The sequence below is a fragment of the Esox lucius genome, chromosome 2, assembly GCF_011004845.1.
Source record: "Esox lucius isolate fEsoLuc1 chromosome 2, fEsoLuc1.pri, whole genome shotgun sequence".
NCBI lineage: Eukaryota > Metazoa > Chordata > Actinopteri > Esociformes > Esocidae > Esox > Esox lucius.
This window is the reverse complement of record NC_047570.1, coordinates 11,802,501-11,821,299: the sequence shown is the minus strand read 5'-3', so window position 1 is coordinate 11,821,299 and position 18,799 is coordinate 11,802,501. Positions and strand designations below refer to the sequence as shown.

Sequence of the window (18,799 nt, the reverse complement as noted above, 5' to 3'; positions counted from 1 at the left end):
AATAATGCAGCACAAAGAGTCCACCATGCATCCTCTTTATCATGCCTCAATCATTCTTACTTCAGCCATGGTAGCAGAGAAACATTACATTCCCTGCCTCTACCAAACTGTTCCTCTGTGGTAGTAACATTGTATCATAACATAGTAGCTATACTGCAATTCATTCAAATTCAGATATGGTGAGACTGGTCAGTTGGAGAGAGTAAAAGTGCCCATAGAATGCTAGAGAATATTGTTGATCATGAGTTGTAAAGGTAATTAGTTAATCAAACCACATCATAGTTCTTGGTTCAGTGTTCAAATATAAATAAGAGGTATTTTCAGATAGAAATATGCTATTTTGAAGAAATATGCATATCTGACATTTAGAATAATACATTATGTCTGCTCTGTTTGTGGTACTTCTATCTAAAAGGTTCAATATTGTACTGAACATGGCCAATCATAATTTAATGCATTCTTTATGGCAAAAATGGATGGGGTGGGAGAAAAATCGCCTTACCACTCTCATATTTAAGGATAGTAGTTATGATACAAGGCCTCCGTGACATCAAATTCATAGTTAATCAAATACAGTTTTAACCAAATTTTGTGTCTTTTGTTTGCATTTACTTTATTTGCAGCATTGGGGTTAGTATTTAATAAGCTTGAGGCATTCATATAGCCTACCTAATATTGTTGAATTATTAGTCCAACTGATGCAGCAGCTGCTGATTGACCATATACTACGTTTTGATCCTTACAATATAGCTAGCTATGCATTCATATCTAGCATAACCAATCTAGTCAACTTCAGGTATGTTCCTCAGTATATTTATTATCATCATCGCAGTATAAACAATTACGATTGTGTGTGTGTGTACTGTAGGTATTGATTGAAATGTATAGGCCCAAGTTATATTGCCTGTACGCAATAGCCCAATCTCACGTTAAGTAGCTACAATACAATTAAACGGCAGCTTTTAACTGTATAGCTAGCATACATGAAACTGCAATCCAATTGTCCAACAATTAGCCAGCTATTATTGAACATTGGGCAAGTTAGCTGGCATACCTTTATCATTGTAATATTTCGTTTATGCATTGTCCATTTATAAAGTTAAGACAACAATGAATAATATAGTTGTTGTTTGAAATTAACTTACCACTTGCTAGTTATCTGGTATACATGTGTTTTACTAGTTAATTATGGGTAATATCAAGAAACACCTCCACGGATATACTGGGGGGGGGGGGGGGGTCTCTCTTCTGTACATTGTAGCTAGCGTCTCCCTACCATGTGCCACCCCCATTATTGGACGTTTCTAGAGGTCACGGAAGCAAAACCCCTTAAGGTCAAAATGTTAATACACTGGAAAGCAACGGTACGTTTTGCTAATAAAAATTTGCTAGCCCGCCATAATTTTTTATCGAAATGTATAGAGGTTAAAAATACATTTTGAGCTCTTAAAAATGTCATGTATGGAAACTGTTTAGACAAGTTGCAGTTCGTGAAATTCGACTGGCGCGACAGACCAGGGGTCATGTAATAATATCAAAATGATATGTATGTATATGTTCATTTACTATAAACTATGGTTGACAATGGTAATTTGGCTACATACAGCCGTTTTTGGACTAATTTCTTTATTTCTCGTATTAGATCAGTGTCTAACTAACTATGAGACAGATATATTTTTAGCCAACCTTGACCAAAAGTAACCTTATCTTGATAGATTTTACACCCGTTGTTACTCTACAAATACATGATGAAAATATGTTTTGGGGAGTAGACCCAGACCCCCCAAAACGAGGCTTAGCCCCCCCCGTCCATTAATTTTCTAGTGATGTCCCTGGTGTGAATTTGTGTCATAGAAATGTTGCCCTTTACCAGCACTGTACATAAAAGTGCAATTGAGTATGTAGCTCCAAGCCGTACACCCTGGTTTTTTATTTTTCAAATACTTATTTCAACTGTTTATTAATTTGTTATTATAACTATACAGTATTACAAAAATCATGTTTAAAGTTTGTAATCGTTTTTGAATAGGAAATTATCTTCACACAAAGTGGATTTAAAGTGGAAATAACACAGAGTGAAATATAATCTAGTTCCCTCCACTTCAACCATTTGAAAATGATCAGAGCCTCCATTTGCTATTAATCTGATGCTCACAGCCCTACAGTCACTTTACATGAAAGTGGACAATTCTGAGTGAGGCAATTTTATGATCCTATCTTATTCTCTCTTCCAGTCCTCTTTCTGTTATACAGATTGCAATCCAAGTGAACAGCAGCTAGTATTATATGATTAGTCACATAATATGCGTGAACGGTGGAGGCCAATTAGAAATTGCATGGTATGTAGTCCACATCTAACAACTGACTTAATCACATGCTTCACTTCATGACCCAGCAGATAGAAACAGTAGCTTGTTGTTTAATGGGATATATTTGTAGGTTTTAAATCCCATTTCTGCCTCAAAACAAATAGTACTGTATGAACTTTTTGTTCATATTATAACTACAGACTGAGATAGCCCTATCGTGCACTTTAAAACCTTTGTGTGAGACTTGTGTCTCGTCATTTTCGTCCTTGTCGATGTTACCATATCATGGCCTACCCTGAAGGACAGTATTTACTTCATTTTCCTCTAATCTCTGCAGGAATGTTAAACAGATTCTCCGGCACTGCACCACCCAGCTGGACTTGACTTTGCACTAATTAGGAGGAAGAATCTCTTCAGTCAAAAAAGAGTCTATGGCCATCTTGTTAATAATTATTTGGTTGTGTGCCTATCTGTGTTTGTAGATTAACTCCAAAGGACAAATACTCCAGTGTGGTAAAGTAAACTGTTCTAACACGTGACTATGAGGAGGAAGCTTTAGGAAAGAGTTCCCAGTCTCAACCTGGGGCAAGCTGTTGCTGTACTCAGTACTGTATATGTGTGTGAGAGGGCTCAATATCATCATCAGCAGTACAGTGGACTTTAATATTCCCCTTAATTTGATTGGTCATCCATGTTGTGAAAACTGTTGCTCGATTAATAGATTATAGAAAAGTTTGTGGTCAAATAAACGTCTTAGAAAAGGTTGGTACTTGGCTAAGGAATTGCTTGAAATGAATAAAAAGACCTGCACACTGAATTTGCTCTGCAACCGGGTCTGATGATGGCCTGTGTTGGATCAAAACAATTTCAATAAAGGTGTTAATAAGAAGCATACTCACTATTCAGGCATTTGTGTTCATTTCAATTCACAGATATACTTCAGATGCTGTCTTACATTTAAAATATAGTTTACATTTATGTCGTTATTTTGCCATTCTGTTTCATGACTGGGAGATTGACTGTGCGCTGAATTGTTAATGTAGTCATTATTGTTAATAGGATTTAACCAAGATGAATTGTCAAAGAAATTCTGAGGAAATAGTTACATGGTAACTTTTTTTTTCCTCTCCCTTGAGGTTGAGCTAGGGTTCAGATGGTAGTTTGTCTGAACCATGCAAATTCCTTGGAACCATGATCTTCCAACTGAAGTGGGAGGACCATATCACAGTGATCACCTAAAAATCCTACACTGGCACATGGAGGGCCTGCAGGCAGCACTGGTCAATCAGGATTTAGGGTATTCTGTTCTCATATGTTGTTTATCATTAGCAACAACATTGCATCTAGTAGAATTCTGAGTATGTGTACATTTATTTAGAGTTTATTAGTGATTCTTAAGATTATACAATGAATTACCATTGTGCAAATTCTTTATTATTAATAAACAAATATTACTATTTCAAAATGTCTTGGTATTTTTTTATTCATTATTATTTAATAATACTCTAAACAAAAAATACAAACGCAACATACAACAATTTTAAAGATTTTCTTGTGATACAGTTCAGGGTATGAGAGGCTTTTTTTACAATGACAAGAGCTGACATTCCAGATGTCCAAGTAAGCAAACAAGACAATGTAGGATTGTTCCATAATTTTTCCAAAATCGTACTTCGTTGTACATCTCCATTCATACATTTTATTTTGCAATACAATGTGCCTTGGTTAAAACAATCACATTGTGCATATTAAAACAGCTCAAACTCAAAGTTTCAGGAGACATACCATGTTTTGCTAAACTTCCAGATGAAGAACTTAACCAGTGTTGCTGACATAAGAACACAAAATAGGCCATCATTCTCAACCTTGGAAGGAACATACTCCCTTGATAAGACTCAGTGGTTTCTCACAAACATTAATAATCTCAGAACCACCTGCAGAATGGCTTCATCCTATGATAAAAGTCAAAGAAAGTTACTGTCCATTTCAGCTTGCAAAACAATATAAATTAATAGCTCAGAATAAAAACATTGAACCATAAAATATACTTACAATTATACAGGCACATTCATATACCAGATGGGATAAATAATTATAAATACATTTGTTTTTTTGCTATATCTCTAACGAGATTAAGAAAATCACTAGACCTGCCTCTAGCTCTAATAAATTATTTCATTATATGTCAGAAGGAGTACAAAACTCTTTAAGTGTCCTATGACTGCTGTTGCCCCAACACCCAAAAAAATCAAGTAAGCTGGCCCTACTATAAGGTTTTCTCATCACAATGAAAAGCCTCCTATGTGTACTGGACATTTCTGGCATATTTGATCATGAAACATGGGACTAACTCTATACAAGTTCTATATATGTTCGTGTTTAGTATGATAGTGGAAATAAGAACACATTTTATTTGGATATTCAGGGATCTTCCATTCAATTTAATTTAGGCCTAAATATAATCAGGTTCAGTACATAGGATCATAAAATTAAGTGAATCAAAAAGGATAATTAAGGATCTGTACAAATCATTTTCTCCTCATCAATTCATGGATTCCCTGAAGATGCTCCCTCAGGAGTGAAAGTGAAAGCCTATAGACCTATTTGAGCAAGATAAAACATGTATGTCTTTATTTTTCATTCAGCTTTATTTTTCCTTTCACAGTCCTGATGATGTGATCTTATCTGTTGCCTGGCTGGAAGACTGACTATGCACTGACTTGTTAATGTGGTCATCAATACTGTTAGCCGGGAAATTTCTTCGGGGAATTCTCTCCTGAAAGAGACAATTACTAATAGTTAGAATAGAACAGAAAGAAAAAGTCACAGTTATTTTGTAATAAAATCATTGAATTACCACGTATGATTCTTTAGTTATTCATAGAAAATCTTTACTCCCTTATTCTACAAATGAGTATTTAATCAAAAATAATATTCTTATTTATGTTTTATATAAATAAATGGTATTTTTGTCCTCAGATGTGTCATCACTTCAACAAGTCTAGTTGATTTCTCACAGTGTTCTGTCAAGGCCGTTGGTGCGGGGTGGTGTAGGGGCAGTCTGTCATTTATTAACTACTGTCAATGTTTAATGAATCCCTTCGGTTTCTGTCTCATTGTTCCTATTAATACAGTATGATTTACGCTGAACCCTATGGAAAACAATTGATTGTGACTAAAGCATTTGTTTATTACAGTACACCTATTGTCAACGATTATCCGTCAGATAGGATATGTTTGGTATCCGCCTGCCAATTTCACATCTGTAAGATAGATAGCAAACAAACAAGTATGTTGATCAAGCGTTATATGTCACAAGTTGTTGTCTTTTGTGCTTTTTGAAAGAGAGCTGGTGTCTGTAGGGCGACAGCAGTTAACAGGGTTTTGCTCAGGGCGGTGGAGGAGGGGTAGTTATGTGTTCATAGAGACTGGTTCTGTATGACATGCCTGTTCCTGTTTTTGTCTCCACATGCTGTAGCGGCGAGACTCACTCATCCACCTCTGTGCTAATTCACATCAAAGATAAAAGCTCCTTTTTCACCCCCCCCCCTCCCCCCCAAGACACACAGCAAGATTAAGGCATCCGGATTGAAGGGAAATTCTCTACACAGACATTAATCTTATTCAGCATAGGCCTGTGTTCAGTACTTGGGAAATGGTATAGACACCGAGTAAGCTCACCCATTTGACCTAAAGTGGTCAGTGGACACCAGCCTAAATGCTGCCATCAGCCAATATCCTTCTGTTGTCCAGTGATTGACTTCCTCTGTCCACCACCGTCCCTTAAAAGCCCATCAATGCAGAGTGAGGCTTTTAGACTCTATAAAATGTTTATGCATGCATAACCTCCACTGTGTTATTAGATTATAGAATTATATTCCGAAATAGCCAGCCATCCTTTTCTTTTCCGGATTTACCCCAAGCATTACACCATGCTCAGATTTTTCTGAAACAACAGCCAGGTCCTGGGTTACAACGTGAATAGACAAGACCTATTTTGTGTTGTGGCTGTTTTTTTTGTTTTCCTGGAATGTGTGGTGATAGGACCTCACATCTCCTGGAAAGCTACATTAAGCTGCCTGGCCTGAGGCATGGGTAACATTTACGGCTCCCGTGCTCTCCTTGCTCTAAGGATCGAGCATGGATCCCTGCAACAGTGCTCCCAGAGAGGACCTACCCCATCACAATGGCAAGGCTCCAGACTCAATGGAGTCTTAGCAAACCGTGTGTGGCCTGAGGTACCCTCAGCCGGTTCTCAAAGCTGTTGTGATGTCACGGTAGGGTGTCATGAAGAAACTGCATTAAAAGTCTCTCTTCACCTTCAGAGAAAGGAGGGGGTGACTTCACATTCCTTAGCTAAATAAGGATTCTATGGCAGTAGTTGGCACTGAAATGTCCTTCTCATCTGTGGCTCCTCCTTGTGTTTCATCACCTGTAGAGAAATGCTATGCTGCCAGTAACTCACCTTGTTGACAGTCAGTAGGTCTCTTGACTCATCTAGTACTTTGATTAAGGTGAAAGATGACTTGCCTAGGTTAGTGAAGACTAGGAAATTACAGCATACTAGTAAGTATCCTGGGAAAACGGCCAGCAGCCTAGCACTTAGCCTAGAGAAAACCAACCACACCCTACACTCCTGCTGCCTGCCTTTAACTTAACTGTTGTTGTTGAGACAGGAGGGTGTGCCATTTTAAGTTGCATTCATTCAGCTTACTCCCCCACTAAACATATCCCTCTGACAACAATGATGAATGGGCAACTTAATAGAAACGAAGTGAGGATGAATAGCTTAAGAATTTTATATGGTACACACTTGTTACTTCACAGTTATTTTAATTGGATTAGTATACAAGCTGATCATTTACAGGGGTTGAAAAAGGTTCAACAAGATACAGCTGCTGGCACAAAATACAGCCAAGCTGGGCTCATGCAAACAGGATGAGGAAGGTGTGTTATCAGGCTCTATCTAAACAGGTATTTCAGGCTGGGACCGGCTTTAAGGTACAATGGAGGCTCATTGTGTTTTGGAGTGAACAGACCAGAAGGGTTCTTCAACAACTGTTGACAAGTCAGACAGAGAGAGGAGCCATTTGCATAAAGATAAAAGGAAATCCTTATTAGTGTAATACTACCAAGGGTTTTTAATATTTTATTTTCAAAATGATTGTTTGTATTGGAGACGCTCATATGGTTTTGAGGCTATTTCAATAGGCTGCCTGATATCCAACAATATGTCCAGAGCTCACTTCATATTCGGCAGAGTAAAACATATCTCCCAAGACTGCAACAAATGTGATAATGTAAGGCATGTCCAAATGGTGAGATCACAATAAGTACTTTGTCTATTGCTACTGATACACAAAAACATATAAATTATAAGTATAGATAACAACAAGCATGTTCCAATAGGCCATTAATTGTACACATACGTCTTTGAAAAAGAGCAATTACAGAGGTTATTAGACGTTGTTTATACTGTTAAATTCATTACTGCTTAATATGCATAAATCCTACTACAGAATTCCTAAAGAAATGTAAGCTATGAAAAATGCAAAAATGCAAAAAGTAACTTAATCTAGTATACTACATTTTTGCTTGTATTTTGAACATATTCACCACAAATTCTCATTACAAATATGCAGCTCAATTTACAATCCCATAAACCTTGTTATGAACTAGAGAGTACGCTGCCACCTGCTGGATAGACCTGGGAGGACAATCTGACAAGATCCCCTGGACTGCGTACTTGAAGTCGTTCTGTGCTGTTTCCGGAAGAAAGTCGTTTATTTTGTCTGTCAGTCGTAATAGTTGTCAGTGTTCTGAGAGTTATATTTTATACAATTTTCTTAAACAATCAATACATTCAATGTATGTCCGTTATGAAGTAATACGTTGCCCTCATTTATTTAAAATGTTACCACATTTTCGTGACCCGGAAGTGTTTCTTTAATGTTGCTCACAAGACGCAGTAGCGTTTATTTTGTGCACATAATCACTCTGTAGAGTCTCCTGAACATTTCCTACAATAGATTCACTAAGGCGTATGGAATAGTTTTTTCTGTATGAGTCAATATGTATTTCATATCCATTGAGTTACATTGTGGAAAAACAGGGTGTGGACATATTGTGTTGCTAGATTTAGCACACCATTCCATCTGCGTCTTGTGAGCAACATTAAAGAAACACTTCCGGGTCACGAAAATCTGGAATTTTTCTAAATAAAAGGGACCAACGAATTACTTAAAAACGGAGATAAATTGAGTTTATTAATTGTTTGAGAACATGTACCTCTCAAAACATTGACAACAATTCAAATATGATCATATTTAAGAGTAATTTCGATAAAAAGTGGGTGTTAAAACACGTTCCAAGGGTAAAATTCAGACAATGCCAATGACAGAATATGGAATACATATTGCCTCATAACTAATAAACTATTGAATATTCCACAGAGAAAGCAGTGTAGGAAATGTCCAGGAGAATGTGTAGAGTAAGACAAACCTGTCTAATCATGGGGAACAGTGTGCTACATCTAGCAACACAATATTTCCACACCCTCTTTTTCCACAATGTAACTTAATGGATATGAAATACATATTGGCCTATAGAAAAAAACTATTATATACACCGCAGTGAATGTTTTTTTTTCCCATTCCATCATCTTCCGCTTATCCGGGGCCGGGTCGCGGGGGCAGCAGTCTAAGCAGGGATGCCCAGACTTCCCTCTCCCCAGACACTTCCTCTAGCTCTTCTGGGGGGACACTGAGGCGTTCCCAGGCCAGCCGGGAGACATAGTCCCTCCAGCGTGTCCTAGGTCTTCCCCCGGGGTTTTTTTAATAGGCGAATATATATTTCATATGCATTGAGTTACATTATGGCCAATGGGGTGGGCGGAGTAAAACACCAGCAACAATTGCAAATACAGAGTGCCCCTTGATTTCTTTGCATATAATTACTCTATCCACCTTCCTTTACATTTCCTACAATACATTCACCGCGGCGTATAGAACAGTTTTTTTTTAATAGGCCAATATATATTTCATATGCATTGAGTTACATTATGGCCAATGGGGTGGGCGGAGTAAAACACCAGCAACAATTGCAAATACAGAGTGCCCCTTGATTTCTTTGCATATAATCATTCTATAGAGTCTCCTGAACATTTCCTACAATACATTCACTGCGGCGTATAGAATCGTTTTTTTTCTATAGGCCAATATGTATTTCATATCCATTAAGTTACATTGTGGAAAAAGAGGGTTTGGAAATATTGTGTTGCTAGATGTAGCACACTGTTCCCCATGCTTAGACAGGTTTGTCTTACTCTACACATTCTCCTGGACATTTCCTACACTGCTTTCTCTATGGAATATTCAATAGTTTATGAGCCATGAGGCAATATGTTTTCCATATTCAGTCATTGGCATTGTCAGAATGTTGCCCTTGGAACGTGTTGTAATACTCACTTTTTATCGGAATTACTCTTAAATGTGATCATATTTGAATTGTTGTCAATGTTTTGAGAGCTACATTTTTTAAAACAATTAATAATAACTCAACTTATCTCAGTTTTGAAGTAATACATTAGTCTCTTTTATTCTGAAAATTCCTAATTTTCGTGACCCGGAAATGTTTCTTTAATGTTGCTCACAAGACGCTGATGACGTTGATTGCTGATTCATACAGGATAATAAAACAAATCGAATACATTTATTTCCCACAGTCTTAATCTGTTTTCAAATGGCAGGAGGGACCCGTTTGGAAAACGCAAATCCTTTGATTTTTCAACGATCTGGCGAGCGACTTCATACAGCAAATGACGAGGACGAAGATGTGCTTGATCCCATCGACGACAGGGAAATATTTGATATCCTTCATGTGCAGTGTGGAGCTAGATTTAGATAGTCATAACAAACTAGCTAACGTTGGCAAGTTAAATGTAATATGCTTTAATGATGTGCTCTGAATACATGTTGTTTTATCCTACGGTAAGAAAGCCAATTGATGCTACTGAAACATTGTGTTGTCAATTTAACCTTAACCGGTGTTACATCTCATCAGATCGATTAATGATCCAGAACACCCACTGTCCCTAGAGGAGTTGAATGTCGTTGAACAAATGCGAGTGCGCGTGAGTTACACATATGTGATAACTTCGTTCCCATTTCAGAAAAATTATGAAGCACAAACGTTTACGTATATACATCTTAATCATAGCGGACACAGTCACCAGCGACTGACTGTGACATACAGGCCAACTGAAAGTATAAACATGAAAACTCAAAACACCTGAAATATATCAGTCTGAGTGTAATGAATGAATATAAAATACAAGTTTCACTTTTTGAATGGAATTACTGACATAAATCAACTTTTTAATGATATTCTAATTATATGACCAGCACCTGTACATTCAGCAATGGCACTTAAGCCTCACCCGTTCACATCACTGATCCACATGCGTGTTTGCCATCTACACTTAGATGGTAGTGTCATACGCGTTTATAGGACTTAAAGACACTGGGGGACCAAACCCTGGTGAACTTCAAAATGAAGATTGATGTAGTAAACCACTGAGATATTCAATTGTTTTAGGTACATATTTTTTCTGTTTTTATTGGGGCCAATTACTAATTTATATAGGTATAGTTTGTTCAGATGTCAAGGGTTATTATTATTATAAAACACAACACATTACAATAAAAGACATATCGGTAGCTTGCACCTTCTGTCTGTCACAGCAGACAAGGCCAGTGCTCAGTTACAGTAGCTATGGGTCACCTAAATCCACCTGTTTCTTACCAGTGTCCACTGCATTACTTACCAAGTGCTCCACTAGCCTGCTTTTCTCATCTGTCCTCATCCTGGATTGTCTGCAAAATAGAGGTACAACATGTAGGGTAATTAATTAGTTGAAACGTTACTATTTACTGATATAAACCCTATTTCTGGCATGTCCCTTTTAAAAAGATAATTTTGGTTTGTCATATACAGCTCTGGAAATAATGAAGAGCCTACTGCACCTTTTTCTTTCCTTTCCCAAAAAGTTGAAAAGGAAAGTTTTGAGTGAGGAACAAAAGCATTCAATTTGCAGTGTTCTCTTAATTTTAACCCTTCTGTACATGGAGCAGGGGAGACTGGGGGAAAAGTAAAACCGAATAAGTTGCTCTGATTTTAAATGGATCTTTGGATAAAAATTTACATTTTGACCACAAAATCTGTGTGTGATCTTTCAGGCATGTCATACTGACCAAAACAAAGTAGCCAAACTATGTATTGTATATACACAGACAATGGCTTCTTCTAAATCCTACAACGAATGGGCTTAGTTTTACATTTGTTTTATTACTACATGACTATACTATGCAATTTAAATATGTATACGTGATTCACATTGACATGTAGCATCAGCAACTATTCAGTCATTTCTTATTAGGAATTTAATAATATCTTCAATACATAGATGTTTCTCAAATACATATATATGCGGTATATACACATGTAAAGCCGATCCTGTTGTAGATTAACCGCACAGCTGACGTCTTACTGTGATACTGTGATAACGGTATTAAATAAAAATACAAAAAAAGTAGATTATAGAGGCCGAGCACGGCCCCCCACCCACTCTGTGCCCGTGTGTAGCCACCCTCCCACCCCCCTGTCAATTAAAAACTGCAGTGGGTCATTGAGGTAAAACTAACAACCACAAATAAAAGCAAAAAGATATGACATTTTTAATTGTTTTAGCCTTTTCTATAGATTTTTAATGTGGCCTATACACTCACCTAAAGGATTATTAGGAACACCATACTAATACTGTGTTTGACCCCCTTTCGCCTTCAGAACTGCCTTAATTCTACGTGGCATTTATTCAACAAGGTGCTGAAAGCATTCTCTAGAAATGTTGGCCCATATTGATAGGATAGCATCTTGCAGTTGATGGAGATTTGGGGGATGCACATCCAGGGCACGAAGCTCTCGTTCCACCACATCCCAAAGATGCTCTATTGGGTTGAGATCTGGTGACTGTGGGGGCCATTTCAGTACAGTGAACTCATTGCCATGTTCAAGAAACCAATTTGAAATGATTCGAGCTTTGTGACATGGTGCATTATCCTGCTGGAAGTAGCCATCAGAGGATGGGTACATGGTGGTCATAAAGGGATGGACACGGTCAGAAACTATGCTCATTTAGGCCGTGGCATTTAAACAATGCCCAATTGGCACTAAGGGGCCTAAAGTGTGCCAAGAAAACATCCCCCACACCATTACACCCCCACCACCAGCCTGCACAGTGGTAACAAGGCATGATGGATCCATGTTCTCATTCTGTTTACGCCAAATTCTGACTCTACCATCTGAATGTCTCAACAGAAATCGAGACTCATCAGACCAGGCAACATTCTTCCAGTCTTCAACTGTCCAATTTTGGTGAGCTCGTGTAAATTGTAGCCTCTTTTTCCTATTTGTAGTGGAGATGAGTGGTACCCGGTAGGGTCTTCTGCTGTTGTAGCCCATCCGTCTCAAGGTTGTGCGTGTTGTGGCTTCACAAATGCTTTGCTGCATACCTCGGTTGTAACGAGTGATTATTTGAGTCAAAGTTGCTCTTCTATCAGCTTGAATCAGTCGGCCCATTCTCCTCTGACCTCTAGCATCAACAAGGCATTTTCGCCCACAGGACTGCCGCATACTGGATGTTTTTCTCTTTTCACACCATTCTTTGTAAACCCCAGAAATGGTTGTGCGTGAAAATCCCAGTAACTGAGCAGATTGTGAAATACTCAGACCGGCCCGCCTGGCACCAACAACCATGCCACACTCAAAATTGCTTAAATCACCTTTCTTTCCCATTCTGACATTCAGTTTGGAATTCAGGAAATTGTCTTGACCAGGACCACACCCCTAAATGCATTGATGCAACTGCCTTGTGATTGGTTGATTAGATAATTGCATTAATGAGAAATTGAACAGGTGTTCCTAATAATCCTTTAGGTGAGTGTATCTTAGATGTGCCCCAAACGTACACATTTTTAAATCTGGGTTAAAACACTTCTCTTTTCACATGCCTATGACTGAGCGCTTTAACTTAACCTCACTGTTTAACCTTACAGCTTTTATAGCATCCTATGTTTTTTATCCAGTTTTTATTCTATTTCTGTTTTCCTACTCTGTTTTATTATTATGATGTTGTTTTGATGTTTTCATTATTATGATGTTTTCCACAAACTGTAGTTTACAAGTACAAATCATTTTTGTACCAGGTCTAGTGACATTTGATTGAAAAATCTATACATGCCTATTTTTACATTGGTAGATGTAGTTAATGATTTGCATGATTTCAAATATCAAGCTAGTTACAAGTAGGCAAATCTATTTTAACACTACAAAATTATGTTTGCAAAATGTTTTTACAAGTTTGCTATTTTTTTCTCCATCTACAAAACTAATTACAAGGCTGCAAAACATTTCTACAACAACAAAACTAAATACGAATTTGCCAATATTTTTGCACCTACACAAATTATGTCGCTTTATTTATACCACAATGATTGACATTTACAGTGGGGAGAACAAGTATTTGATACACTGCCGATTTTGCAGGTTTTCCTATTTACAAAGCATGTAGAGGTCTGTAAATTGAAGGTACACTTCAACTGTGAGAGACGGAATCTAAAACAAAAATCCAGAAAATCACATTGTATGATTTTTAAATAATGCCCACACACTCAATCAAACAGACTCCAACCTCTCCACAATGGCCAAGACCAGAGAGCTGTGTAAAGACATCAGGGATAAAATTGTAGACCTGCACAAGGCTGGGATGGGCTACAGGACAATAGGGATGCTTTTCTGCAAAGGGGACAGGACAACTGCACTGTATTGAGGGGAGGATGGACGGGGCCATGTATCGCGAGATCTTGGGCAACAACCTCCTTCCCTCAGTAAGAGCATTGAATATGGGTTGTGGCTGGGTCTTCCAGCAATCTTTGGAGGGAGCTGAAAGTCCGAATTATCCAGCGACCTGAAGGATCTGGAGAAGGTCAAAATCCCTGCTGCAGTGTGTGTAAACCTGGTCAAGAACTACAGGAAACGTATGATCTCTGTAATCGCAAGTAAAGGTTTCTGTACCAAATATTAAGTTCTGCTTTTCTGATGTATCAAGTACTTATGTCATGCAATAAAATGCAAATTAATTACTTAAAAATCATACAATGTGATTTTCCGGATTTTCTTTTTAGATTCCGTCACTCACAGTTGAAGAGTACCTATGATAAAAATTACAGACTTCTACATGCTTTCTAAGTGGGAAAACATGCTAAATCGGCAGTGTATCTAATACTTGTTCACCCCACTGTATGAACAAGATTATTTTTGCTCTTCTTTGTTAAGGTTGTCAATCATTATGGAGGTGACTCTATACTGTAGACTTGTTGAAACCAATATAGTGTTAAATACCTTTTCAATTTGTAAAGGTGAATGACCAACAGAACACTGTGGGTGTGGAGTTCACGCCGACCATACCCCACTGCAGCATGGCAACTCTCATTGGACTGTCCATCAAAGTGAAGCTGCTGCGGTCACTGCCAGAAAGATTTAAGGTGGGTCCATTATATTCCGTAAGTTGAGAGAGCTAGCTATTATTTATGTTTTTTTTTTACCTTTTTCAGTTAACATAATGTGTTATGTCTGTCTGTCTATTCCTATCTCAGATTGATGTGCGTATCACTCCAGGGACGCATGCCTCAGAAGATGCAGGTAAATTAATATTGACACAGAGACCACCAAGCACATGTCTTGAAGGATTGCCTTATTTATACTTGCCTCATACAGTGGATATAAAGTCTACACACCCCTGTGAAAATGCCAGGATTTTGTGATGTGAAAGGAGACAAAGATAAATCATTTCAGAAATGTTTCCACTTTTAATGTGACCTATAATATGAACAATTCAATTAAAAACAAACTTAAATCTTCGAGGGGGAGAAATGAAAAATAAAAACCTTACAATAACCTGGTTGCATTGGATGTGGCTGTGTTCAGAATTAACCAATCACATTCAAACTCATGTTAAATAGAAGTCACTACACACCTGCCATCATTAAAAGTGACTCTGATTAATCACAAATAAAGTTCAGCTGTTCTAGTAGGATTTTCCTCACATTTTCTTAGTTGCATCTCAGAGCAAAAGTTTTGGTCTGCAGAGAGCTTCCAAAGCATCCGAGGGATCTCATTGTTGAAAAATGTCAGTCAGGAGAAGGGTACAAAATAATTTCCAAAGCTTTAGATATTCCATGAGACACAGTGAAAACAGTCATCATCAAGTGGAGAAAATATGGCCCAGCAGAGACGTTACCAAGAACTGGACATCCCTCCAAAATTGATGAAACGACTAGAAGGAAACGGGTCAGGGAGGCTTCCAAGTGGCCTACAGCAACATTAAAGGAAATGCAGGAATTTCTGGCAAGTACTGGCTGTGTGCTACATGTGGCAACAATCTTCCGTATTCTTCATACGAATGGGCTGTGGGGTGGGGTGGCAAGCCAGAGGTTTTTTCTTACAAAGATAAACATCCAAGCCCAGCTGAAGTTTGCAAAAACAAACATCAAGTCCCCCAAAGGCACGTGGGAAAATGTGTTATGGTCTGATGAAACCAAGGTTTGCCGCAAAAACAACAGTGCACATCATCCAAAGAACACCATACACCCGGTGAAGCATGGTGGTGGCAGCATCATGCTTTTGGGCTGTTTTTCCTCAGCTGGAACCGAGGGTGGAGGGAATTACAGTTCCAAATACCAGGCTATTTTGGCACAAAACCTTCAAGCGTCCGTTAGAAAGCTGACGATGAAGTTCACCTTTCAGCACGACAACGTCCCAAAGCATACATTTAAATCCTCAAAAGCATTGCTTCACCAGAAGAAGATAAACATTTTGGAATGTCCCAGACTTGAATCCAGATCTGTGTGCATATCTGAAGAGGGCTGGGCCCAGGAGATGTCCTCACAATCTGACAGATTTGGAGCGCTTTTACAAAGAAGAGTTAGCAAATATTGCCACGTCAAGATGTCCCATGCTAATAGACTCCTGCCCAAAAAGCCTGAGTGCTGTAATAAAACTACAAGGTGCTTCAACAAAGTATTAGTTAAAGGGTGTGCACAATTATGCAGCCAGGTTATTGTGAGTTTTAAATTTTTCCCCCTCAAAGATTTCATTTAGTTTTTCAATTGAATTTTTCACTTTATAGGTCACATTAAAGGTGGAAAAAGTTCTGACATGATATGATCTTTGTCTCATTCTTATACATCAGAAGAACCTGGCATTTTAACAGGGGTGTATAGACTTTTTATATCCACTGTACATACTTTTGTTTGAGAACTAAACCCTCCATATTTCTTTGTTCCAGTCAACAAACAGCTGGCCGATAAAGAGAGAGTAGCTGCAGCACTGGAAAACTCCCAGCTTCTTGAGGTGGTCAACCAGTGTCTGACGTCCAATGCAAGGACAGTTTGATGAATAACCTTTGCTCACTGAGATGGATTGTGTCTTGCTTTAGCGTTTAGGATCTGGTTACAGAATACGCTTATTCATGGACAAAGAATATATTTTAATAGAGATTCTCAATTATGGAAGTCCTTAGACCAGGAGTATGCTTAATCTAACATGCTAAGTTGATTAGTTGTAAGCTATTTGAAACTATACATTGGCTAATTATATCACCTGTGCTGCAATTGTATTCTTGTCATCTGTCATAGAATTCCATTGTATCATATGTGAGTACAAGCTTTTAAAAAATTCTATGCACACTTTAGATATACAGTGCAGTCAAGAAGTATTTGGACAGTGAAATGTTTTGTTGTTTTGGCTCTGTTCTCCAGCTCTTCGGATTTAATATATGATATAAGTACGTTGGGGATAAATTATGGACTGCCATCATATTTGAAGAACCATTTGGAAATAACAGCACGGTCTTTGCATAGACACTCATTTAATGGGACTAAAATAAACTTTGAACTGAACTAAAAGGATGTAGTCGATTGGCTTCATAGCGCTCTCTTAATAAGACAGGTATGTTTGCATCGTTAGTGCATACAAAAGTGTTATCAGTCTTGTCTTGATTTTAGGTTTTACATTTGGATGTCTGACAACACAAGAACAAAAATGTCAATTTAAGTCAAGTTGGCCATAATACTACAGATCAATCAGAATGAATTGATCAGCGGCATAGCCAAAACAGTAAGTGTGCTAGAATCAACTGTTTGATACATCATAGAAACCGGTGAGCTCTGCAATGGCAAATAAATGGCTAGACCAGTCAAGACCATTGCACCGAATGACCATAATTATGAAAATAAAGTACTCTCTGATAGGTCAAGAACACTCCAGGAGGTAGGTCTGGATATGTCAACTAGTATCATTTGCAAACCTCATCAGATAAATCAGGGGTGGATTGTAATGTTGGATTGTAAACTAAAACGCAGGCTATAACACTAGTTAATCTCTAAAACAGTCCTGACAGAGCATTACCAGGCATCGGGTGATATCTATAGGTTTACGATTTGATAAATGTGGGTGTAAAACATTAAAATGGACTATAATTTGTTCACGGTTCATCTATGTACCCTAAAATTTTATCTGACAGTCTGCACTTACTGTGGTGTAGTACAGAGTCAAAACAACAAAACTTTCTACATAGTTAAATTAAAATGATAGCATTTGCAAAGAGTAATGCATACATAATCTCTCTTGATTGTTTTTTTTCTATTAATAATTTGAATAAGCACCTTATTTTGACCACAAGAAATTCAGCATTTTAGGAAGCACTTTTGTATGTATGCAAAATTATTTCTGGTGATTAAATGTCCTGAAACGGTCATTCTGTCTTCATTATATATTATTAAAATTTTCCTGTATTGAAAAAAAAAAAAGCATAACCTTGGCACTGAATAAATTTTTTTCATACATAATACTAATGGCATTGAATTTGCATCTGATGTTTTTTTTCATATTAGTTTAAATATTACAAAATGTTTTAAATCGAATTGGTATTGTTGCTTGTTTTTTCTGCTTTCATTAGGTTGTAGATATACATTTGAATTATATACATTTTAGACTGTAATATACAGAAAATATTTGATATACAGTGAGGGGGAAAAGTATTTGATCCCCTGCTGATTTTGTACATTTCCCACTGACAAAGAAAGAGAAAGTATGTTGGGGTGTGAGATAATTTGACTAAAAAGAAAGTTGTCCTTTGAGATTTATGTGATAGTGTTAATACAATCCACATATCCAGAGAATTGGCGTACCAGAAAGGTGTCGGTCCTCTGTATAGTGCAACACGAGGAACCATATGGTCTTTTAAAAGCTCAGTAAGGAGAGCGTTAAAGCAAAACTGCAAATGCAGCAGAAATAGCCCTTCTGGAAGTGTGTTAGACTCAAGATCTGAAGGTACTTCATTCGTTCTCGTGTTCTAGTAGTCTTTACAATTGATT

General features: G+C 37.7%; 1 protein-coding gene across 2 annotated transcripts; it reads left to right on the top strand.

The window, feature by feature from the left end:
• The first annotated feature begins 9,946 nt into the window (after positions 1-9,946).
• Positions 9,947-18,260, top strand: ciao2b (cytosolic iron-sulfur assembly component 2B). 2 transcript variants are annotated; one of them, XM_034295270.1, is made up of 6 exons: positions 9,947-10,176; positions 10,361-10,440; positions 12,684-12,740; positions 14,783-14,908; positions 15,020-15,065; positions 16,711-18,260. In XM_034295270.1, exons 1-6 carry the CDS (start codon positions 10,050-10,052, stop codon positions 16,815-16,817), a joined length of 543 nt encoding a protein of 180 aa, XP_034151161.1. In that variant the 5' UTR covers positions 9,947-10,049; the 3' UTR covers positions 16,818-18,260. The 2 variants fall into 2 exon arrangements, with proteins under 2 accessions (XP_034151161.1, XP_010879543.1); XM_010881241.4 differs by lacking the exon at positions 12,684-12,740 and having other exon boundaries at positions 9,948-10,176; positions 16,711-18,257.
• The last annotated feature ends 539 nt before the right edge of the window (positions 18,261-18,799 follow it).

Coding starts and splice junctions, on each gene's coding strand:
- ciao2b (XM_034295270.1), top strand. CDS start 10,050: ATGGCAGGAGGGACCCGTTTGGAAAACGCAAATCCTTTGATTTTTCAA. Junction 10,441..12,683: donor TTGAACAAATGCGAGTGCGC/GTGAGTTACACA, acceptor ATGTCTCAACAG/AAATCGAGACTCATCAGACC. Junction 12,741..14,782: donor TCTTCAACTGTCCAATTTTG/GTGAGCTCGTGT, acceptor CAATTTGTAAAG/GTGAATGACCAACAGAACAC.